The sequence below is a fragment of the Vespa crabro genome, chromosome 4, assembly GCF_910589235.1.
Source record: "Vespa crabro chromosome 4, iyVesCrab1.2, whole genome shotgun sequence".
In the NCBI taxonomy this organism is placed as follows: Eukaryota; Metazoa; Arthropoda; class Insecta; order Hymenoptera; family Vespidae; genus Vespa; species Vespa crabro.
Window position 1 is genome coordinate 5,060,988 of NC_060958.1, and position 25,995 is coordinate 5,086,982.

Sequence of the window (25,995 nt, forward strand, 5' to 3'; positions counted from 1 at the left end):
AAGAGGAGAGAGAGAGAGAGAAAGAGAAAGGAAGAGAGAGAGAGGAAAGAGAGAAGAAGAGAGGAGGAGAGAGAGAGGGAGAGAGAGCTTTCGAGAGCTTGCGGAAGCTTCCTGGAACTTGCGAATCTTGCATGTCTTACAAGACTTCGTTGAGCTTTCAAACTCTCTCTCTCTCTCTCTCTCTCTCTCTCTCTCGCTTTTTTCTTCATACTAACTCCACTCTTATTATCCTCAACAATATTACATGAACGTACGTTCATTATCATGCAATTGAGCAATTAATATGAGAGATCGCAGTCTATGAGAAATCGATTAATCGGATTTTCAAGGATAAAGATGTTTTCTCCAATCTAAGCGATAAATAATTAATATTATTGGACGTTGTAGTTAAGCGAATATTCCCCTTTTTTTATTTCGTTTTATTTTTTTAATAAATATTAATTTTAATTAATTTAATATATATATATATATATATATATATATATATATATATATATACTTATGTATCGTACATAATCATTGAGAGACTTCAAGAAATCGATCTTTCAAATAGAAAAACTGCGTGATGTATGTTTTTCTAAAGATTCTCTACAATCTATGGGCTTATGTACAAGGCGTCTTTTTATGATCTCATTTTAAGGTTACAACTTGTATCTTTGCCGTTTACAAAGATGCCTCGTCATCACTCGTTGAATACGAGTAAATACATACTCGCATGAAAATCGATAATGACGAGAATTTTCCTCGAGTACTTTTGTCGATTTTTCTTTGATATTTTACAATTACGAAACGGTTTATACGATGGTTTATATAGATATAAATAAACTATTGCACACACATATATATAAAAAATAGAGAATGAAAAAGAGAGAAAGAATGAGTGAAAATTATTTTTCACATATATTAATATTTATAATATAGTTTAAAAATAATAAAAATAATTTGCAAGAAAACTGTTAATCTAAAAAGAGAAAAAATAGAAAAGAAGAATTCAAATTGCTACGTTTAATGCTTTAATGCTTTCCAATAAAATCAGATTATAAATCACTATACTGTCATATATATATATATATATCTAATACATAAATCCACGCAACAAATGAACGACGATAAATCCCTGATTGCAATTATATATATACGCTCGTTCGTTAGGCAAGGAGCAACGTTAGTAGCCGACTACACTCAAAGTAATAATATAGGTGTCGTCTTGGGTTTGCGAATAAGGAGTACCACCGTCTCTAATTGGAAACTCCATTATCCGAGCATAATTAATTAAAGCTCCTTTTATTTTACGATCCACTTTACCGGAAATGAAGTCGGACATTGCTATCTAAGCACACGAAAGCGACAATCCTTCCTTCCTTCGGCCAGTTTTCACCTCCTCCTCTTGTCCCCCTCATTCTCCCATTTACCTTCATTTCTCCCTACTATACAACTGAACTCCACCAAGACGATAGTAATGCTGGTGTGGCATCGGAGAGCCCTTACATCCTCGAGCGCTGACAATCTAATGTAATTTACTTCCCGTTTAACGTAATTAAAGTGTACTTTGAGGCGTGCCCCGTCGAGAAATTAGGGATGAACTTCGGTTTACCCTGCAAACTTTCCCCTCGAAATCGACACTATCTTCTCGATCTTGATCCTGTTATATCAGCTACTAAATTATCTCGCTTTAAGATCGATTATCGTCATTCTCTCCCTCCCCATTTTACGATATTTTCAACAATTTATAAATACCACAAATATTGCTTTGTAAATCTACGACGATGACTTCATGAAAAACAAAAAAAAAATAAGAAAAAAAATAAGAAGGAAAAAAGAAAAACAATATCTTTCCTTCCGTGTTACCTACTAGAAACTTACGTGTACTTCAAATATACAAGGTGAGACTATTATTGCACAGCAACAAAATTCTTTACCATGCTTCCCTCAACGTTCTTGTCGTATACTCCGCTAGTAAAGCTCGGAAAAGTGAGAAAGCGAGAATGGTAGAGAACTTTGATATACGAGCGACGTTTTCTACACAAACACCCACGCAGGAACGTGTTACACACACACACACACACACATACGTAGGTTATACACAAGACCACTTTTCAAGCTCCACCTCAGCTAACGTTCCACGCTTTTGCACACAACTCTCGCATACTCCGTGACTACCAATAATCGAACGTTATTGCGTTACACCCCTCTGCCCGCGTTCCATCGAGACACTCTGCTATAGTCATAACACGTGCACAACGAGATGGAGAATTACGATATATGTAGGTAGATATGTTTGCGAGAGGCGTACCGTAAAGATGAAGAGAGAGGAGGGGATACATCGAAACTAGCAGGGCGAGACCTCGCAACCGAGTGACAAGTTGCAAAGCCGGCGTTATTCATGAATTCCAATTGGACAAATGGCATTGCCTCCCGTGCGAACGTAACTACCGTGGAAGCTTCAAAAATTTACCTTCCTTTTCCGTCTAACGACATCAACGATTTTACCTATGTACATAAGTACTTTGATATCAATGATTTATTTATTTATTTATTTATTTATTTATTTATGTAAATAAATTTCGCTTGATTTGATCTGATATCATTACCGCAGGATTAAAAATCGTTCACTTTGTATATATATATATATATATACACATATTTTGTATATATACATTTATTTTGTATATATATATAAATGAAATTGAAAGAAAAATCAATCAAACGATAAATTAGAGAAAAATTATTTTTCTTTGAAATATGCAAAAACAAAACGAAAGTACTTTTTTTCTAATTGCAAAACTAATCACAAGTAATAATTTGTAATCAGTTCTTTTTATTTCGTTTTCTTTTTTCTTCTTCTTTTTTTTTTCTACGATTCGGTCTAATATCAAAACCTAGAAAATACAAATACAAGCTTGCCGTTTTAATGGAAGAAAAATCTCAATATCTCTTTACCTTCCTTTTCTCTCCTTGAGACCGTGTTACAGGCGAAACTCTCGTTCGGTATAACAATAAAACGTTATTTCGTCGTTTTATAGAAGGTACGAGGGGCAATAACGCGGACACAGTAAAAAGGAACGAAGATGAGAGAGAGAGAGAGAAAGAGAGCGAGAGTGAATGAGTGAGAGAGAGAGAGAGAGAGAAAGAGAGCGAGAGTGAGTGAGTGAGAGAGAGAGAGAGAGAAAGAGAGCGAGAGTGAGTGAGTGAGAGAGAGAGAGAGAGAGAAAGAGAGAGAGAGAGAAAGAGAGAGAGAAAGTCCGTGAAAAGTCCAAAGGCCATACGAATAAAGGGACGAATACTTTTTTCCTTCGAGAGAAAAAGGGAGTAAGGGAGGGAGGATGGGGGAGAGAGAGAGAGAGAGAGAGAGAGAGAGAGAGAGGAAATGAGGGAAGGTGCGATCGGAGGGTTCCATATACTCACTCGCATAGCTATATTCCTTTTTTACTACACTTATCGAGAAAGCGTTCCACGTTGCTCGTCCGTATATTTAATTCAACGCTCGAGATAGAGTCAGAAGTTGCGCCACGCTTCTTCTCTCTCTCTCTCTCTCTCTCTCTCTCTCTTTTTCTCCCTTTCTCTCTCTTTTTTTCCTCCCTCGCCAGTATTTTTTTTCCACTACCAACTTTCCCTGAATAACCATTCCGATCTTCTCGTATTTTCGAGATATATTTCGGTACGTGTCGTTTCTTTCAGTATTCGAGAACAAAAAAGAATAAAAAATAAAAATAAAGAAAAAGAAAAAGATACTCGTGAAAGAGAGAGAAAAAAAGAGACAGAAAAGAAAAAAGATAAAGGAAAAGATGACGCGAGAGCACAAATTTAATTTTCTCTTCGCCAACAAGCGACAATATAATATACAGATTATATGTGTATGTATATATATATATATATATGTGTGTGTGTGTGTATTGTATTTTTTTCGTTTCTGATAACGAATAATCGGATTATCGATACTCGTCATCCGCTCTATTTCTCCTCTTCTTGCCACTTTACCAAATGGGAAACCGCGTAAAATGTTCCCCTATTATAAACGATTTGTTCGTTTTACGTCACGTAGTAAGAAACGAAATAATATTTACGCACGAATCCTTTTGAATTAATCAATACTCGTATATCAATACTTAATAAAACAATAAATATTATCAAACATATGTATATCGTAAATATCTAAATATACTCTATATATTTATTGTGATATTCTCACTTTACCTTTTATTTTGTATTTAGATATAATAAAAAATAAACAAACGAAGGAACGGACAAACGGAGAAATTTGACGTGCGAAAGAATAAACGAGCAAAATAAAATGGAAAGAAAAAAGATAAAGAAAAAAGATAAAGAAAAAAGATAGAGAAAAAAAAGGAAGATTTGACAAATAAATTTTTTTTCACTTTCGTGAAAGATAGACGCTGAAAAGGAAGATGAAAATTCGCGAGAGAAAACAACAAATCGATTTCGAGAGATTTTCATGTTGTACCATATATATACATATATATATATACGTATGTATATATATATATGTACCTCTTGCTACATCCTCACATTGAAATTGAAGTTGATCGCGCTCGCGCTCGCGTACGTAGCGTCACGATGTACGCGCTCGGTAATGTGATATCCATTCGAGTTCTCTTTCGCACTGGTGATGCACTTGAACGCGAAAACGATGTGTGATGGATGCGTTGTCCCGAACGCTACAGCCACTACAGTAAGAGATCGCATCACGAATTCCCTCTCCCTCTTTATTTTTTAATTTCTGGACAAAAAAAATATAGTAATGTTTATTTCGATATAGTACACATGTATTAAGTGATGAGAAAAACATGGAGAACATAAAAGTAAAAGAAAAAGTCGAAATTAATGAAAACGGAAGGATGGACGAACGTTTCTCGGGAAATAAAAGCTTAAGACATGTAGGATGTCATATTTAATTAAATAATCTTAATAGAATATATTTTAACTCGACGAATAAATACGATGATACTAATGTAATTTTATGTGAACGATCATAACGTTTTCTTTTCTTTTCGTTAATTTTAAACAGAACAATAAAAGAAATAAAAAGATAGAATGTGTAATGTGGGAGAGCAAGAGAGAGAGAGAGAGAGAGAGAGAAGGAAAGGAGAATCGTAACAAATGTAATTCATCGTATCTATGAAGTAAATTAGTGATACGGATCAGTTATATGGGTAGGACAAGTAGTACAAGTATCTCGTTGATCGAACGAGTAGTGAAGGTCTATTAATAAATGATTAGTCCGATACTACCGATTGACGATATTGAAAACACGAGCTCTTTAATACTGTAACTATCATAAATTCTTTTAGATATCTTTTGTTTTTTACATTATCGAAATCATAATTATTACATTAATGTCAACTAAAAGAAATTCCTTGCACTTAATCATTATTGTACAATTAAATAAATGAAAGGTATGTTTAGATAGTTAAAAATGAATAAAGGGTTTAATTTAAGCTTTTAACTACCTGTCAAATTATAAGAAATGTGGTTGACGTAGGAGATATATATATATATATATATATATATGTATATTTATATATCGATCTCCTAAATAAATAAATAAATAAATATATATATATATATTTATGTAAAAGGTAATTAACGAAAGGTAAGTAATGAAAAAAAAAGTCGAGGATACTCGTTTATTTTCTTATTTTTTTTCTTTTCTTTCGTTCCTTTCTTTCTTTCGAGACGCTCGAACAAGATTCGAACCGAACAAGGATTAGCCATTTCCTGATAGCAAATTTGCATAATGCCGTTCTTTGTTCGAGTCCCGTTGCCAGACGAGTGTTTCACAAACTCTCCTGATCGTGTCTAAGCTCTGGCGAGAAGGGAACTTGGACTCTCACAATAATGCGCATTCGCGACACTACGATGACGAAAAGGAAGAGAAAGAGGAGGAGGAGAAAGAGGAAGAGGAGAAGGAGAAAGAGGAAGAGGAGAAGGAGAAAGAGGAAGAGGAGGAGGAGGAGAAGGAATAACGGAAGTTCGAATGGAGCGGAGTTGGAAGTGGAGGAGGGAAGTGTAAAAGCGACGTCACGACGACGGATATGCCAGTCGTTTTCGCAACCGTGCTCTCACGTTACTGGCGCATGTTACTCGCGTGATGGATTAGACGCGGAAACGACGTATGATGGATACGTCATGGCGAAAATATGATTTGATTCAGGAACAATGACGCCCGATGATTTCTACCTAATCTTTTACCTATCTCACTAAGATTCTTTCTCCTTCGAAATCATTCGATTAGATTCGATTTTTGTTTTCAATTCTTTTTTCTATTCTTTCGTGTTTCCTAGAAATATTTTTCTAAGAATTGAAATGTTTATTAGAAAAATTGAGAAAAAAAGAAACGGAATGAAAACAATCATTTCATTTTTATTTAATTGTTTGCATAGATGAATGCAAAAAATAATCAAAGCATCATAAGAAATATACAAAATTTCGAATTTCTTTTTATTCGAAACGTAAAAAAGTAAAGAGATAAAATATCATGTTGTCGTTTTCTCTCACTCTCACTCTCTCTCTCTCTCTCTCTCTCTCTCTGACACGATGAATTACTCTTGGTCGATACTTCGTTTTGGAAATAGAGACCGAGTGGAAATTTATCAAACGCGATCTATCGCTTTTCCAACGCATTGAACGGATATGCATCTATATTCCGCAGAGGGAAAGCCAGAGAACCACGAGAGTGGCTCTCTGTCTCTCTCTTTCGGTATATATATATATATATATATATATATATATATATATATATATATATCTCATATATATAGATATTATATATGGAATAAAATAAAAATATATCTACATTCTATATCCTTACGAACGTAAATGTTTATGTTTCAGTGTTTTTACATAAACAAAATGCGCGTAGTAACGAGACAATAAAAAGATTTCGTCAAAAAATACTTTCAACAAAAACGAAGAAAATAAAGAAAGAGAAAAGGGGTGCGGGAGAAAAAGAGAGAAAGAGATAGAGAGATTATAATTCAACGTAAAAAACTATCACGTTTCGTTATCTATAAAAATATAATACCATTAGAAAAAACATTAAAGTAATCGATGCAGATACATTTAAACATTTATTATTATACAGATTCACGTTACAAATTGATATCTCTAATTCCAATGAAGCAAGTAACTCGAATCGATACCAGAGGATATTTTATTTATGTATCTCAAAAAGTTTCGAACGACTATTTGGAAGTATCGAAACGTCATAAAAACTTATTTTTCGATATCTCATCTAATCGTAGAGACAGTGACTCGTAAAAAGATTTGTTAAATTACTCACTCTAAAGAGAGAAAGAGAGAAAGAGAGAGAGAAAGAGAGAGAGAGAATATATATACGAACATACGAATAAAATAACAATGGATAGGAAGCGAATGTTGAAGTATCTAGGATAAAAACAAAAAACAAAAAACAAAAAGAAAAACAAAATATGAGAGACAATTTTTTCTACGTGTTTTTAGAATACACGTTCAAAGTGTTGGTCCCAAATAAACGATCGCAAGCAAGCACCGAATTGTGTTTTACGCGATCACAATCCCGATCGTTCCCCTTATCGCTATTAATACTCGATCATCGTATCCTTGTTAATGAAAGTTGCTATACGGAACGCGAGTCAGAGGTGCAAGCCGTTCTGCTCTGCGGTTGGTAGTAAATATTAAGCACACATTTTAGCACCCCTGGCAATGCGCCCTGTGCGGTCTCGTGGCTCCATAAAGCTGGACTAATACTTGTACGCATATACACGTATGCACACATACATGCATACACATATATGCACTTGCACATAGACATATCGAACGATCTTGCTCGGTGGTCGTTTTGCACGCTCTCGGAAAATCGATTTTGTTTCTCTAAAATCGAATATCGTTCCTTTCTCGTTTGTCACTATACACTTCTTATACGTATCAGAATGTTTGGTAATTTATTACCCCATTTGTTCTTATTATAACGTTATTAATAATGATGAAAAAAAAAGAAAAAAGAGCTTTAAACGACAAATCTCTTCAGAAATATTTTTAAGAAGGACAATCCACACAGTTAGATAATAATAATATCTAATGTAGTCCCTGAACAGAATAATGCAAACCGTCATATATTTGTTGCCTTACAAGATACGAGTGATTCAAGAACTTACAATAAGTCCAGCTAATACCTGAATACTTTAACGATCCTGCATAATCTCAAAGCAAAACATTAGAAATGAAATAACCATTCTACTATTAAGAAACTTTGTGTAAAACAGTAGAACATACCATAGAAAGATCTCGAATCTATCAGCACTTCAAAGGTGGACACTTCTTTCATGTTATTTTCAAAACTTTATAATGAACAACTTATTGAATGCAACCAAGCTTCTCGTGCACATTCTTACATTTACGCGATATGTTTTGTTGAAATAGATTTGTTCAAGGTCTTTCTATAAACCTCTAATGGTTCTCGATCTGTTTAAATCGAGAATTGATAAAGAAATTAAAAATGGAAAAGTTATCCTAATAAAAAAAATGAGATGATAAATTAAATAGGACAGATTCTGAATATTTTGCTTTATTCCATCGCCATTTTTCTGAAAGCTCGTCGATTTTATTACATTCACAAGGAAACTGTTCTAGTTTGAGGTATTCCACACCCATAAAACCCTTACGAAGGACTCTATCTAGTTTTATATTCGTACGATAAAAATGATGATTTCTTTTTCTTTCTTATCCATAATTTTATTATTACTTTAATAGAAACTACAATATAACGACGTATTCGATAACAAAATTATTTTTATAATGAAAAATTCCAAACAGATTGAGAAAGATATTAAGATGAATTAATGAAAAATGATTGAATTTTTCTAAGAAAAATTCTTTATGAAACTATGCAACTGATAAATAACATGTCTGCGTTTATGTGTATCAGTGTAACATCGATACTATTAAGATTTATGTTATACAATCTTTGTCTACATCTCTTTAAATTAAATATTATCTACTATCAACAAAAATAATGTACAATGTATGTACATTACGATGGATGGAACGTCGTTAGCAGAATATAGACTCGAAAATTTCCTTACATTTTCTATTTCCAGCTCTATTTGTATTCGTCCAACAGGATAAATGTTCGTTCTTCGTATGCGATGCAGCCGTCGATCTACTCCGCTGGGACATGACAGTTACTATAAAAATCTATTTTATCTATTTGCGAGGACATTATCTTTCTTTCGAAACTACGTCACTAGGAGGACTCTCAAATTCGAAACTTTTAAGAAAAAGGGGACGGGGAGAAATGGAGAGTAAGAGAGAAAGAAAAAAAGGTAGAAGGAAGAAAAACGTTGTCGGCTGACTTATGACTGACCGCTATCACTTGTTCTACTTACTCTACTCACAAATTTGTCGACGTTTGCTTCTAGAGAAACACGATGTCTCAAGGAGACTCTTAAATTCGAAACTTTTCAGAAATTTCTGAAACGTGACCGGATAAAATGACCTACTACGATGAAAAATGTTCTCTCCTGACTTATGACTGACCTGCATCACTCTTATTCTCTCCTTCTCCTTCCCTCCCTCCCTCTCTCTCTCTCTCTCTCTCTCTCTCTCTCTCTCTCTCTTTGTTTCCTCCTCGTGAAAATGTTAATGTTTATTCAATTTTCACCGATAAATTTTAACAATGTTGTTTTCTTTTCTAACAATAGTCGCATAGGAAGATAAATGAGAGAGGGAGAAAAAGCCAAGCGAAAAATAAGAAAGAAGAATGAAGAAGATCAGCATCGAAGACTGGACATATATCTCCTCGTTTAATGCGCGCATGGCTAAGAAGAACTCTGACTGAGGGACACGCTGATGTGAACGACAGAAAAAGAGAGAAGAGAAAAAGAAAGAGAGAGAGAGAGAGAGAGAGAGAGAGAGAGAGAGAGAGAGAGAGACAGTACTTCGATACTCCATCGGCCAGAAATCGATACAGGGATGGCCAGAGGTACACAGATGTAGAGGAAAAGGGAGGTCTCTTTCTCTCTTTCTCTTTCTCTCTCTCTCTCTCTCTCTCTCTCTCTCTTTCACTCTGTATTTTTCACGAAAGCATTACGAACGTAGCCGCAGATATCTCGTGCACGTGGCTCTCATAGTCAGTCTAGCTTGGACATTTGCATTGGAAAACTTCTCTCTCTCTCTCTCTCTCTCTCTCTCTTTCTCTCTCTCTCTCTCTCTCTCTTTCTCTCTCTCTCTCTCTCTCTCTCTCTCTCTCTCACTCCTTTTTTCTGTTCGATTCCTATATACATATGTATACGAATCATATAAATAATTATCTTAATAAATATATATTGCGTTAGAAATTATAATCATATTTTCAATTTTATTGATTTCATTAAAATTTAAACGATCCAGATTGAAAATTCTACGGATAATCGAATATATAAAAAATTCATTGCAAAAGTAATCTCGCGATTATCTTTTTGTTTGTTTTTTTGTTCTTTTTATTATTATTATACTATGTAATCATTGAATAATCATTTGATTATTGATAAGAGCGAATGTCGATATTTTTAGGCTCGAACTTTCATTTTCACTTGAACTTTTTCTATTCAATCAATTCCATGCAAGTATAATCTTATTCAAAGACTTTGATCATACTTTATTATTACAGTCCATTCTACTATAACCGTTATCGTCTTCGTAGAAAGAGAAAGAGAAAGAATAGAAACACGTAACTCCGAGGGTACATTTGAAATACTTTCCACTTTCCACATTGAAATCCCTTTTATTATGCAACGTTAATGGACAGACCGAATTAGTCCGTGACGAACACGACGCACTTTGCTTTTCATTCTGTGATTCTGTTTATCGAAAAAGAGAGAGAGAGAGAGAGAGAGAGAGATTACAAGAGAGAGACAGAGAGAGAAAGAGAGAGAGAGAGAGAGTAAAGCTTTCCTTCTTTTCTCAGAAAATCGGAAAAACGATAACTTTGGACTTTTCCGAGCGAAAGAAAGAGTCATGGTTTTATTAAATGCTCGCACTCCTTCCATTCACTTCTTCTTCTTCCTACTTTTACAAAGTCGACTTACTTAAGCGATTCCATGAGCGGAAAGAAAGTAACTTTCTGGTCGAAGAGGAAAGATCGAAAGCCGTTAAGCGTCTCTCGGAAACGAATTTCACGGACTAAATCGGACAACGCTCCGTCAAAGGAACACGAAAATAAGATACACGAGCGCGCGCATACACACACATACACACAAAATCCCTTTGCTCTCAACAATTTTCGTTTCTCAGTTAAAGCTCAAACTTCGTTAGTACAGCTTTTACATCCTTTTCTCGAATTTCTCCGTTGCACAGGGAATATTTTCGATCCGATCGACGAAACGTGCTTTATCGGTTCAAAAATGAGAGACACTGTCCTCCTCTTCGAGAGTGTTGGCAGAGTGCTCGTGATCGATTACTCGTCATTCGTGCGCGATGTCCCGAGTTCGACGCCCACTACCACTATGACCATTCACAACACACGCACACAGTTAAACCAATCGTACTTCTTCCTTTTTTCCCCTCTTTCTCTCTCTTCTCTAACAGCCTCTCTCTCTCTCTCTCTCTCTCTCTCTTTTATACTTGTATATATATATATATATATATATATATATATACATATATATATACATATATATATATATATACATATATATGTATATATATACACACACATACTTACAGATATATATGCTATCGATCGTAGACCTCACACACCTACAAATGTACGAACACATGGAACTCGATGGACAGCACACGTGAGATATTTCTTTTTTCTATGTGTCTCTCTCGTATGTTGTCGAAGTGAAAGAGGGAGCGAAAAAGAGAGAGAGAAAGAGAGAGAGAGGGAAAAGAGGGAGGCAGAAAAACAGAGAGAGTCATAGGGTCGCGCTAGGAAGCGGAGAAAAACCGTGCGGAACATCGGACAGTGGGCTCTCCATTGGGAAAGCTAGTCTCGCACCTCGATAGCTGCCAAATCAAACGTTTCCCTGCTCTCCTGTCCTATTTTCATACCTTCCTGTCCGTCTAAAAAAAAACACAAGGCCACCTTGGATTCAGTTCAGTTAGTACGATCCATAACGAAGACAAAGTGTGTGTGTGTGTGTGTGTGAGAGAGAGAGAGAGAGAGAGAGAGAGAGAGAGAGAGATCAAGCTCGTTGTCTTCGAAAATATAATTTTTCCGAAAGATTAATAATTCCCATTCATACGTGAAACCATTCGAGATTATGCCAGAGGATTAAACGTCTATTGTGTCACTTTCAAAATGTAATTTTTCTTACGGCAATCTTATACAGGTAATAAAAAAGATGGAAAGAAAAAATAAGATGACATTGAAATTAATCGACGTATCGATACTTTCATCTTAAAAACTGCCCGGAGAAAGAAAATTTATATTTATAACGAGATGGGTTATGAAACTGTCGTTAGAGTTTGAATTGATCCTTGACGGCAGACAAAGTCCGTTGACGTAAATCAATTTACATAAAAGAAGGAACGAAAAGAAAAAAGAGCAAAGAAGAAAGATAGATAGATATATAGATAGAGAAAGAGAGAGAGAGGGAGGAAGAGGGAGGAAAAGGGAGAGAAAGGGAGGAAGGGAGAGCGAGACATTAACGATATTAATTAGATCATAAAAGAATTTAAAAGTCGACGGATTTTCATTCGTCTCATCTTCTCGAATATAATTGTTATAAAATGATGAATGGATCTGGTTGAATGTTGGAGAAAAAGAAAAGTTTTTCACGTTACGTTAGAAATACAAGAACGAATGAAAGAAAGAAAAAAGACATATATATATATATATATATATATATATATATATATATATATATATATAGAGAGAGAGAGAGAGAGAGAGAGAGAGAGAGAGTGAGAAAAGGATTAGCAAGATAAAGAGCGCAAAATTCAAAGAGACGACGTCCATCAACATCGTCCTCGTTTCAAGCCGATAAAACACACAGATAGAGAGACAGACGGAAAGACAGACAGACAGACATACACAAACACACACATACACACGTATGGAACGTATAAACGTACGAGAGTTTTCCCTCAGTGCCGTTGGGTTCGACGTTGTCCGAGTGACGGAGGAACAAACGCAGAGGCAGGTGAGCTCTTGCAAAAAGCATAGGAAATTTAACACTGGGAATTTAATGGAACCGTCCTGCGCCCATCGCTAGCTATATAGCTATCTACATATGTACGTATGTATAACGTATATATATATATATATACATATATATATATATATATACACATACACACATATATGTATGTATAAGTGTATACGTGAAAAGAACGCGGAGTCGCACCTCGATAGCTGCCAATTCTCTATTGTCCTTGGCAGCCGTCCATTTTTTTTTCTTTCTCTTGCACACCCTCATACTTTCCTTTTTCTTTCTCTGTCGAACCACCACTCTTCGTCTTTCCATCAACCTTTCGAATTGAAGAAAAGCGAGTGAGTTTTCGGCAAAGGACGTGAAAGAATACCTCGAAGGATTTATTCCTTTTCAAGGAAGTCTCTTCGTTGGAAGGACTACTAGTACTAAGAAAGAATTCCCTAGGGAGAGACTACCAGTGGCAGGAGTTAAAGAGAAGGATATCTCTCTGGAAATTCCTCTCGAATCCCTCGACGAATCTTTTCCGACGACAAATTTTTCTTCTCTTCATCTCGCTAACACTCACTCGTTCGATTCGACTTGACTCGAATCGATTCGACTCGTCACGATTCGATTCATTCAAGAAAGAAATCGATCTTAATGGCGCATCAGCGTGAAATCGTATTAAATACTTATTACGAAGCGACGGTAACAATCCAAACGTCATCGAGTTTTATTCGCGCCTGTATTAATTGTAATTTCGCCCGAAAGCCCTGTTATAAGCTGCTTAAAGGGAAAAAGCGTTTTCGAATAAAGCGATATATAACTCAGAGAAACGAGAATTATCTTTTTTATTGATATTTCTTTTTTTTTCTTTTTTTTCTTTTTCTTCTTTTTTTTTTACATTTTCGTTATTTCAAATAATCGTGACAAAGTGAAAATACACGAGGTATGTAATAATATTCTTTCGAAAAATTCAAGAGAAACGAGCTATGTAAACAAGCTTTCGTGGTATGGAAAAAAATATAAATCTTCTTTCTTTCTCTTTTTTTCTTTTTCATTAAAATTCTCTTTTTTTTTTGTTTTACGTAGGTAAATATATCGCGATTGAAACGTTGAAAAAATTATATGGATCTATAAGTTTCTAATTAAACTTATTTTCATCTCTAGAAAGTTTGAGCTTAGAAACGATATTTGTCGGATAATATTGGGTAAGATTCGATTGTATACGCAAATTATTCGAAACGAGAAGAAGAATCGAAACGTCGTTTCGAATGATCAAAGAAATAATCGAAATGATCGAATTACGTAGTTACTCTCTTTGTAGAGGGAATTCGTAGCGTTCGTAATTCACAGACAGAAAGACAAAGAACGAAAGAGAGAACGAAATGCAGAGAGAGAGAGAGAGAAAGAGAGAGAGAGAAAGTGAGAGAGAAAGAGAGAGAGAGAGAGAGAGAGAGAGAGAGAGAGAGAGAGAGAGAGGAAGAGGAAGAGTGAAATAAATCTTTCGCGGTAGTTGTTACCTTCTCCAGTAAACTTCTACAACCAAAAACTTTTCACTTTCTCGATGTAATAATTTCTATACGGGTAATCTCTTCTCGATGGCGCCGACAAAAGCTTTTGAAAAGTTCGCGCTCTCTGACAACATCTTGGACTCGATTGCCTTTCTCCTTTCAACGACGACGAAAGAAAAGTCTGAGCTTCGTAAAGAAAATTATCGGTCGTTGCGTCTTGTAAAATTTCTTGAGTGAGCTTTTAAAACTTGTTGAGTGACTCTAACGAAGACCCCTTTCGTTTTTACGTATGTACGTGGGTTTAACGTAAGTAATATATTATGTCGTTTTCTTTGATATTATATCAATCGATAAAAATAACTATTACGATTATTATGTACATTTTCATAAACACATTCAAAGTTTTTGAAGATAAGTCGTTATATTTATCTTTAAACTTACCGACTAAAAGGAGTAGCAACAAGGTCGAATCCATTCCCACAGCCCAAGTTCGTCAACGACGTGGCTCGATTCAACGCATTCTCAAAACTTTCCTGAGACAGAACAAGCAAGAAACGTTAAAAAGGACAAGGAAATAATTAATATGAAAGAGTTTGTGTCTATTGATATAAACGTGTTCTTGATAAAAAGTATCGATATATTTTGTTATACATTATTTTTTTCTTTTCTTTTTTTTTCTTTTTCAATGTCTTCTCTAAAAAAAAGAAAACGTTATTAAATGTCCTGTCAAAACTCATATATTTATTATTTCTCTTATGATCGAATTATTTATTGATTTTTTTTTTTTTTTTTTTTTTTTTTATTTCTTTGTCTCAAATAGAACGGTTATTTTAATTGACTAAAGTGTTACCGAACATTGGATATGTTAAAAATTAAATGCAAATTACGGGGTAAAGGTGGTAACATCTATTTACTATCTATCAATTAGTTGTAACTCTATAATGAGAAAGTACAATTGTATTTAAATAAACGAGACCAAATATTTCTATTTTAATGAGCATATTTTTTCGAAACTTTTGGAAGAGAAAAAGGGGATGATAAAAAGAGAGAGAGAGAGAGGGAAAGAGAATGGGAGGGAGAAGTTATCTTTTTTTTCTCTTTCGTGTTATTATACACGGCGAACTAAATATGCAGCTACAAAATTTACAGAAGCTTTTATTTCAATTTAAATGTCATAACGTTTTCCCCAAACTCATACGCATGTATATACATATATATGTTTATAGACTCACACACATTAATATAAATACTCGAATATTTTCGACGATCATTTAACGTTTTTCACAAACATTAATTATTTATCTCGAATGTTCGGCGGTGGGACGTAATATTAAAAAATATTTCTATTTCTATATAATAAGCTATTTCTCAATTATTCTAACAAATTCTAATAAGCTATTCAAATTATTTCGATTTTTTGATATTTTTCCTTTTATTGCGACACAATTATTTGTTATAAAAAAATAATGAAATAATACATAATATTAAATATTAAATTAAGTATTAAATATTATAGACATAATTAAGAAATATATATGTATATATAATTAAATATTATAGACAAGTAAAAAAGAAAGAAATAAGAAAGGAAGGAAACGTTAAAAGAGACTTTGAAACTATTGGTCAGCGAATAGCAAAGAATTAAATATACAAGTAAAACGTTGCGACGAAAAGAGTCGCTGGTATTTGACCAACGCTCATTATCGCTACATTTTAAATTCCCTTTTCTCTTATAACAGATCGTAGAGTTTGTTTTCGTGGGCTTTTTGTATGTGTGTGAGCGCGCGTGTGAAAAAGACAGAGAGAGAGAGAGAGAGAGAGAGAGAGAGAGAGAAAGAAACAGAACAAGAAAGAAACTATAGTCGTCTCGCGTATACTCAACTTACAATTAGAGACGAAGAATTATGAAGGAGAAAGAGAAAGAAAGAGAAAGAATGAAAAAGAAAAATTTTACACGCGCAAGTTGGAAGCTAGATTCAAAAGTAAATGAACGCTGGCAAGTGGAATTTTTCTTTCTATCATTTTAACACACAAGCACGAGGACGTTATACACGACGAAGTAGTTCGTCGAGTGTCGTCGCAATGACGGCATCGTAGTAACTAAAAAAAGGAATAAAGTAAGAGAGAGAGAGAGAGAGAGAGAGAGAGAGAAAGGAAAGAAAGTATAGAAGAAGGAAATGTAACATATATCTTTTTGCATGGCTAGACGAATTTAAAAAGAAGGATATTTTTTGGACTTTTCATCCCTTCTAATTAAATATATTTTACTGATGATAATGTTTCTTTATATGTTCCTTTCTTTCTATCTTATATCTCTTACACATTCACTCATTTACAGACATACACTCACGCACACACACACACACATACACACACACAATCTACATTAATGATTGTCTGTTTGTTATAAAAAAAGTAATTTTTTTAATAATTAATTATTAATCGTTTATTATTAAATTCTACAAATCAATTTCAATCTGAATCTTTGGTTAACAAAATAAAATTAATTTTGTTCGTTAGAATTTGTTCATAAAAATTGTTTATAACAAATTTTTAATTAATTATTAACGATACTAATAAAATGAATTTACTTCGTAAGAATTTGTTTATAAAAATTGTTTATAACGAATTGCTAATTAAGTATTAATAATACGTTGACAAAATAGAGAAAATTTTGCCCTTTATAATAGTATTTGTTTCAAGTCTCTATGATTTTTTTTTCAGAAATATAAATTAGAGACATTTACATTGACCTACTGACCTACATAATTTCATTCAAATTTGCCCGGTGACACATTAACCTATATAAATTACAAGAATTTACTCTTGCGTACTATATTACTCCTACTATTACTACGAACAGCTGTACTTTTCAATTTATGAATGGCAATCTTTCGAAAACGATATTTCCTGAACGAAAAATCCTAAAGACTTGAAACCACCACCGTTTTCAAATATAATTTATTTTTTATTTATTTAAACATTGCATTAATATTGTTATAATAAAATCGATTTTGTTAATAATTTTTTTAATTGAATTTTTTTTCTTTCGTAATAAACACATAATTATAATAAAATCATTCTAATTTTTATTACAATTATGTAAATTTTATTTTTTGTTTATTTAAAATAACAAATGGAGGATACATTAATAGTATTATATATTAATGTGCGAAATTGAAAAATTGATACTCGGAAGACTTCTTTAATAACTTACTACTATTATTTGTTTATTATTATTATTTACTTACTATTACTAATTATTTATTATTATTGTTTACTAACTATTATTCTTAATAGATTTTAATCGCATCTCCCTATATGGTTTTTTAGCAATATTTAAATTAAAATATTTTCTAAATTAATAATTTTTCGATAATGTGTAGATTAATACTTTTTTATAAAGAATTTCAAATTGCATTGACCAATGCAAACAAAAACATATGATGAAAAAAATAAAGCTTATTTTATAAATCCTTCACACATAAAGCTGCAAAAAATTATTATCGTATCGCTCCGTATCATACGACTTTTATAAATAAACTTTATTCATACTTCTAAAAAAAAATGGGGATATTCACCCTGCTTAAATATATTGCTTCTACATTGCGCGGTGTTATAAAGAGTATAATAAAATTATTATGCTTTTCTTCGAATGCTTGCAAAAAAGCTAATTAGAGAGAGAGAGAGTGAGAGAGAGAGAAGATCAATTTGAAAATTAAAACAGTAAAAAATACTTTGCCCGATTGCATTTGATCGTAGACTCTCAGTTGTCAATTAAGAATCGTCGAATAGTCCTACCTGCAGAGGGATATTAGTGTCAGTGAACGCTTATATAGGCTGATCGATATACGATGAGAGATTGATGCTTCCGCAAGCGCTCCCAATATATTCATTTATTTCAAACTGGAAGCATTCAGAAGCGAGATACTATTTTTCATGAGTTTCCTTCACGAACGCTATACATTTATCTTAATATTTCACGGAAGCTCGCATTGGCGAATTTATAAATTCACTCTTACTTCTTGGATCTTTCAAAAATTCCAAGTTTTTATATGGTCATTTTATATATATACATATATATATATATATATATATATATATATATATATATATACTTCATCAGAATCGAATTAATAATAAATTATAAACGAAAATGAAATGATTTTAGATAAAAATAATACAAAGTAATGATGAACGCAATAAAAATCTGATAGTATCTGACATAACAATTCAAATCCATGTAATATTATTCGATTTGTTTTTTTGTAAACGATATATATACATATACATTGTATGTATATGAATATGCATGTAGTATTTCAAATCATAAACAAACGTCAACGTGAATTATTCATACGAATAATTTAACGTCCACTCGATCCCATATTTTACAAAAAAAAGAAAAAACAAGTAAAACATTCGATAGTGTTCTATCTAATATTAAATAAATAAACGATCTAATTATCTTTTCTCTTTCTTTTTTTTTTTTTTTTTTTTTTAATATACGAATATCACAAAAGTTTAAACATACTCGAGGAAAAAAAAATGTCTAATAATCTTTCAAAATTTCTTTTGATGATTTTTAACGCATGTGTTAGGATACAATAAATAAAAAAAATTAACAAAAAAAGGATAAAAGGTCAGGACAATGGTCCCAAATCCAGAATAGGACGATGTCAGACATGTGGTGGCCATTTCCGGTAGAGGCAGGGCCACAAAGCGTCAAGGTTTGGCATGATGAGTATGGTTGGATGCAACGAGCAAGGAGAGAAAAGGAGAATACTCGGATTATAACGAATAGAAGCCAACGAGCGAATGAGTGAAAGAGAAAGATATATATATATTTATATATATATAGAAAGAGAGAGAGAGAGAGGGAGAGGGAGAGAGAGAAAGAGAAGAGAGAAAAGAGATAGTGAAAGAAGATGTACACGGTGCCGGAAATACAACGGCAGCCATTTTTCACGGTGCGGACATCCGCTTCCGGTCTACGGTCACCGCGAAATACGAACAAAAATGATACTGGATCTATGTGACTCTGTGAGAGTAGTAGAAAGAGTAGGAAAATATATGTATATAAAAAGAGAAGGATGGGGAAGCAGAAAGAAATGGAAAAAAGGACAACAACCTCAACGACGAGACAGTGACCCGTCGTCTGCTTCGCTTTATTTTTCATTCCTATCGCTATCTATCTCTCTTTATCCATCTATCTATTTTTTTTTCTTTTTGGCAAACTTTTTCCTATACCTTACTTTACCTTAGCTTACTTTCTCTCTCTCTTTCTTTCTTTCTCTCTCTCTCTCTCTCTCTCTCTCTCTCTCTCTCTGTGTGTATGTTTCTCTCTCTCTTTCTCTATCATATACACATTTTTATTTCCATTTATCTCTATTTCCCTTTTCACGGTCATAGATTTATCGTCATCTTAAGGATCACAAAAAAATATTACAAAATATATATTTTTACAAGAAATAACAGTACGATGCAATTTATTATTATCATTTGTAATAAGAACATTGATAAAGATAATATCGCAAAGTTTGAGAATAATATCGGGAATAATATTGTTGAAGTTTTATTATTCGAAAGAGGTCGAATAGAAAACTTTTATAATACTGTGGCATCGATCTTTTGATATTTCTTTAAAATATTAATTACGCGGCAAGGCGAGAAAAGTCGATATGTAAAATGTCGTCTCGTGACAAGTTACGTGACTCAGGTAGCTATTCGAAAATTTCTTCGAATAAGAAACTTTTCCTTGCCACGGTCGTTTCCATTTCTCAAAGTTACCGAGCTCTCTAAAGAATGTTCTCTCTTTATCTAGCGTACACGATCGTGACACTTTGTTCAGGTCACCCCGGTGATAACTCTTCGAATTCGACGCTTCCTTATAGATTCGCTTTGTCCGCTCGTACAAAGGACCTTGAAACGTATTGAAAATAGAATCAAGAAGAAATGATAGCAAAAGAAATCAGATAACATAGTAGTGTCCGGTAACGTTCAATAAAAACGTCTGTAGTCCACGAAGGACGATTAAATAAATAAAATCTCTTTAAAAGACATCCTAGTGGACTTTGTTGTAGAATATTTTTTGTCATAGTAATTTCATTTCCAAGGAAAAATATAGAGATAAAAAAGTCATTTCTATGTTTTCTCTCGTATCGAATTTTCTTTCCATTAACGTACAAGCTTACGATATTAAATCATTCGAAATGTTTGCAACGAAACTGAAAGAAATAGAATGTTGAAATGGAAAAATAATTCGAATATGGGAGAACAAAAATTATGAATAGAAAAGATGAAATTTTCTCTTAAAAAAGAAACAAAAATATTATAAAAGTTATAGTAGTACATAAATGTAGTATAACATATATGTACATATATATGTATATATATATATATATAATATATAACTATTATATATATATATATATATATATAACTTCTTACTGTGTCTCATTTCTACAATATACAATTAAAAGTCACGAATATGAAAATTGTTCAATTTCTTTTTATTTAGCTCCAAATAAAATTAGAAAGGATTTTTCGAAAGACATACTACCGATAAATTCCATTAATGACGTTCCATCAAATGTATTCGAACATATCAATTATCTTCATATCTCTTGAATGTTAGAAATGAAATGCATGTATCTGCATTTTTTATTGTCTATCATCTACGATCTATTCAGATGATTCATAATGTATATAATTGCACCTAAGTGAAATTTTTATTTTTCCTCATCATTCCTACTTTTTCTTTTATATATCCACCTTTCATCTCTTTACAAACAAACAACAAATATTACAAAAAATGATAATAATAATAATCAATTAGAACAAAAAAACAGTAGAACATGTGAAACGATACATTTTTTCGTAGTAAATAAAACTTAATTATTTTCACGATCGAATAATCCTTTGAGAATGTTTGATAATAACATTAATTAACCACTCTTATCAATAAGGTGGAATAATTAATTAGTACATTAATCTAAAGAAAATGAAATGATGAAAAAAGGGAATATCCGTCGATTCGTCTGTGTAAAAAAAAAAAATAAAAAAGAAGAAGGGAAAGGGGAAAATGAGAAATACGATGTGGATGAGATAGAAACCGATCGATCTGCCGGGCAAAAAGAAAAGGGGTGGTTTTCAAACATCCCTTCTGACACTTTGCGAACCTTTTGATGCTTTTACTCGTGTCATCGTCGGCACAGGACTGCTCTCAAAGCTCTTTTTGCAGTGGGAGTCACTCTGAAAGAACGCCGTGCTCTAACTCATACCTCTCAAATCACGTCCCAGCCGCCTATAGATTTTTATCTTGCAATGATGACACGATGACTTGCCCTTTTCCCGTTTTCTCTGTCTTTCTTTCTCTCTCTCTCTCTCTCTCTCTCTCTTCTTATTCTTCTTTTCTTTTTTCGTAAAGCGAGGATTGAAATGCTTTGCTCTCTCGATGTGCACGACGTGTTATACATAATCGAAGATCGGAACGATGGATCGATAAACTGAAGTACGAACGATGTCGTTTTTTTCTTTCTTTCTTTTTTCGATATTTGTAACGTTATTTTCATTGAGAGGAAAACAAAAGACAAAAAAAAGAGAAGAAAAAATTTATGAATTTATTTTGCATATCTCGGCAATTTTTTCGTTTTCTCTTCTTCTTTATCTTTATACAAATTATTAAAAAAATTCTTATATAATAATATACAAGTACAAATATGTAAAATAAATATATAGGGTGAGGGTCAAAAGTTCGCAAAGAATTTTAAAGGTCAGTTAGTTTTTTTGTGACTCTTTAGGCTAATTTCTTTTTGTTCAAATTGTAAAAAAAAATTACAAGTCTAAGAACTTTTAACCCATCTAGAAATCTTTGGCCTGTACTTTGTGCGTATATATATATATATATATATATATATATATATATATATATATATATATATATGATATACATAAAACAAAATTATTAAATTCTTATACAGTAGATATGTGTGCAAAAATTTGTATAATATTTATTACAAGAATTTGCAATACATTCATACTTGTATAGTATATTTACAAAAAAATTTAATAATTCTTATGTATGTGTATATATGTATGCTTATAAGAAAATTTAATAATTTCTCTTTTTTTTTATTGTTCCTATAATTATCAAATTCATATATATATATATATATATATATATATATATATATATATATATATATATAAATAAATGTAATTTATATTTAGCATTCGAATGAACGAATCTAATTAAATCTACTTAAGAAAAGAAGGCTTAAGATATGATACGAATAATAACTACGAATTTATATCGATTACTGATGTCGTGACAATTATTACGAAGAGAGAGAGAGAAAGAAAAAGAGAGAGAGAGAGAGAGAGAGAAATAGCTCTAAATCACTTATCCGAGATGTCTGAATTCACCTGTTGAATACAAAAGAAAATTTTAACGTCGATCCACCGACATAGTCGAAGAAACGGAGAAGGAATAAGAGAAAGAGGGGGGGGAAAGTCGCGTCTCTGCTACGGTTCAGTACGTCTGAATAATGGAATAAAAGCGGTAAAGTAAAGTATAGCTTCTAGCTAATGTATCTATCCCATACGTAAGACTTATCTCTTGTATTCTTTTCCTTGAACTAGATCATCCTAAAATCATGTGTTTCCAATCGGATTAAGAAATAATACAACTATACTAATTCTTATATAATAAATAATTTTTATTGCAAATTCCATGTTTATAAAGAGAGAGAGAGAGAGAGAGAGAGAGAGAGAGAGAGAGAGAGAGAGAGAGAGAGAGAAAGAATAGTAATAATAATCAACCAACATCCTCGATCAAAACGATATAAATAAATTTCTTTGTTATATTTTATGTATATTACTGATATTATAAACCTAATCGATTTTTGAATATACACACGTAACATTGACTACAGACGACGTTATAACGAGAAAATGTATAGGCGAAAAGGAAGTTCTTAATCGCAGCATTTAACTTGCAGGAACCGGTACGCATACATAAACAGCCATAAATTTCAGTAAACAAGCTTGTCTAAACGCAAACATAATAAGCTTCCAACATCGGTGCGCATCACGTAATGTCGCGTACACGAAGGCGTAAGGGGGGTTACACCGTGCCGTGCTGTACCGCTCGAAATCCAATAATGCAACTTAAGATATGCTGGTTGTATGCATTTATGTGTGTGCGTGTATACATATGTGCATGAGAGAAAACATATGCTATTCGTCTAACGGATTTCATGGAATCGTTAAAAAAAAAGAAAACACACACGCACGAAAAAGAAAACAGAAAAGAAACAACAATCTTTTCTAATCTAGAATAAAATATAAATATTACGGTTTTGTAAATAATAATACGGATATTACGAGATTTTAACTAGGAAATAAAATAATCATATATCTGTAGATAATTTATATTTGTACATAATAAAACAAATTTTACTAGATATGTGTGTGTGTGTGTGTGTGTGTGTATGTGTGTAACTACAATATAAAATATTATTATTATAAATACAAACGTAATATTCTCTCACTCCACTTCCCATTTAAATACAGTTCATTTATAGTATGTTCTGGAATTGTAATGCCATTGTACGTATCGTAACGATGAAAATCGACGAAATTCAATTTAATTTAATTATTAATGAAATAATTAATTAGAAAGTGTCCGAACGTGATGGTGAATTAAAAGAATCAAAATGTATATAATGATCCAATGAATACATACAAATTTCGCAATGTCTTTTCTCTCCTACGTCCTTCTTACTCCAAGGAACATTGTCGACTGATACGTTTTTATTTACGAATATCAAACAGTTCTATGATAACAATACGTAGGACGACAGATCCACTATTGTGGATCTGTCTACGTTACACTATCCTTGGCAAGTACTTAAATGACCTTGTTTCTTTTATAAAAAAGTTTGTTTTGTACTGTAACGATGAAAGAGGATTTCAATCCAATAATTATTTCTCGAAATTCGTAATTATATGAGGAACATTACATTGTCTATATTACAAATGGCTCGTTTAATAACGAATATATAATACGAACCATTCGGTAAATCGTTAAATAGCCTATTATGATTATAATGCGAGCGTACATACGTGAATTATTAATTCTCGAAATAATCCTTTTTTTCTGTTTTCTGTTCTTTTTTTATTTCTTTAATTTTCTTCCACTTTTAATATCTCTCTCTCTCTCCCTCTCTCTTTCTTTTCCTCCCTCTCCTTCTATCTTTCTTTCTTTCTCTCTCTCTCTTTTTCTTTCTTCTTTTATCCCATATGAATTAACGTCAATTAAACGAGAACGGAACGGTAAATTTCACTGCAGTGAAATCGACGAGAAAAATAATTCGCGTGCATTCGGAACATTAAAAGTTCGGACCACTTTCACATGGTATTCGAGCATTTCAGTAAATTCTCTTTAAAATCTTTAACGATGTCGATCTTAAAATGCTTTCGCCACGAAGTACCTTCAAGATCTCTGCCCCCAGAGAAAGAAAGAAGGGGAGAGAGAGAGAGAGAGAGAGAGAGAGAGAGAGAAAATTCGTATCGATCGGTTACACGTAAAATTACTCGGACATTTTACCTTAATGAAAAAAAATGAAAATTACCTACATCAAGAAAAACAGAAAAAATATTTGTTTTCCGTTAAACTTCTCTCGTGAATGATCCTTTTTCAAGCGTTTGAATTTACCGCCTCTAAAAATCGCTTAGTACTTTTCGGTGCTGACCGAAAAGAAAAGGAATAAAAAAGGAAAGAGAGATACAAAAAAGAAAGGAAAAAAAAGGAAAGAGAAAAGAATAAACATAAGAACAAAACGAGAAGAAAACGTGGTGGAGGGTGTGGTTCATGGCCTGTGAATGTCGACTTCGGTGGTTGGTAAAGGAAAACATGAGAAAAGAAAAGAGAGACAGAGAGAAAGAGAGAAATAGAAAGAGATAGAAAAGAGAGAGAGAGAGAGAGAGAGAAAGAGAGTGATAGGTGCTAGCTATAAGCTGTAAAAAAGACCTCGTGAGCAATGTTGGGAAGCGTAAGAAAAAAAGAAAAAAAGAAATGCTAGCTGGAAGGAAATGCGTGAAAGCCGTGAAATAGACTATGGCTAAGGCAAGAATCGATACAGAGAAGAGGGATGAGAGAGAAAAAAGGAAGAAAAAAGACAGAAACAGAAAGAGAGAGAAATGTTCAGTGAACCTTCTCCTCCCTCTCCCTTCTCTTTCTCTCTCTCTCCTTTTACCTCTTAAAAGGGCTCGCCCTTCGTAACGATATACGTTCAGCACGCTAAATTAAAACGAGCCGGAAAAAAACTGATCTGTCCCGAAGAGGCAACGTCCCTTAGGAA

At 33.0% G+C, this 25,995-nt stretch overlaps 1 protein-coding gene across 14 annotated transcripts in view; it reads right to left on the minus strand.

Moving 5' to 3' along the window:
- LOC124423986 (Down syndrome cell adhesion molecule-like protein Dscam2) overlaps positions 1-25,995 on the minus strand; it is a 167,263-nt gene that overhangs the window by 74,419 nt on the left and 66,849 nt on the right. For all 14 annotated transcript variants that reach the window (XM_046962413.1, XM_046962416.1, XM_046962414.1 and 11 more), the window contains one exon: positions 15,071-15,162. In XM_046962413.1, coding sequence (XP_046818369.1) covers positions 15,071-15,104 — 34 coding nt within the window. In that variant the 5' untranslated portion in view covers positions 15,105-15,162. The remainder of the gene's footprint in view (positions 1-15,070; positions 15,163-25,995) is intronic.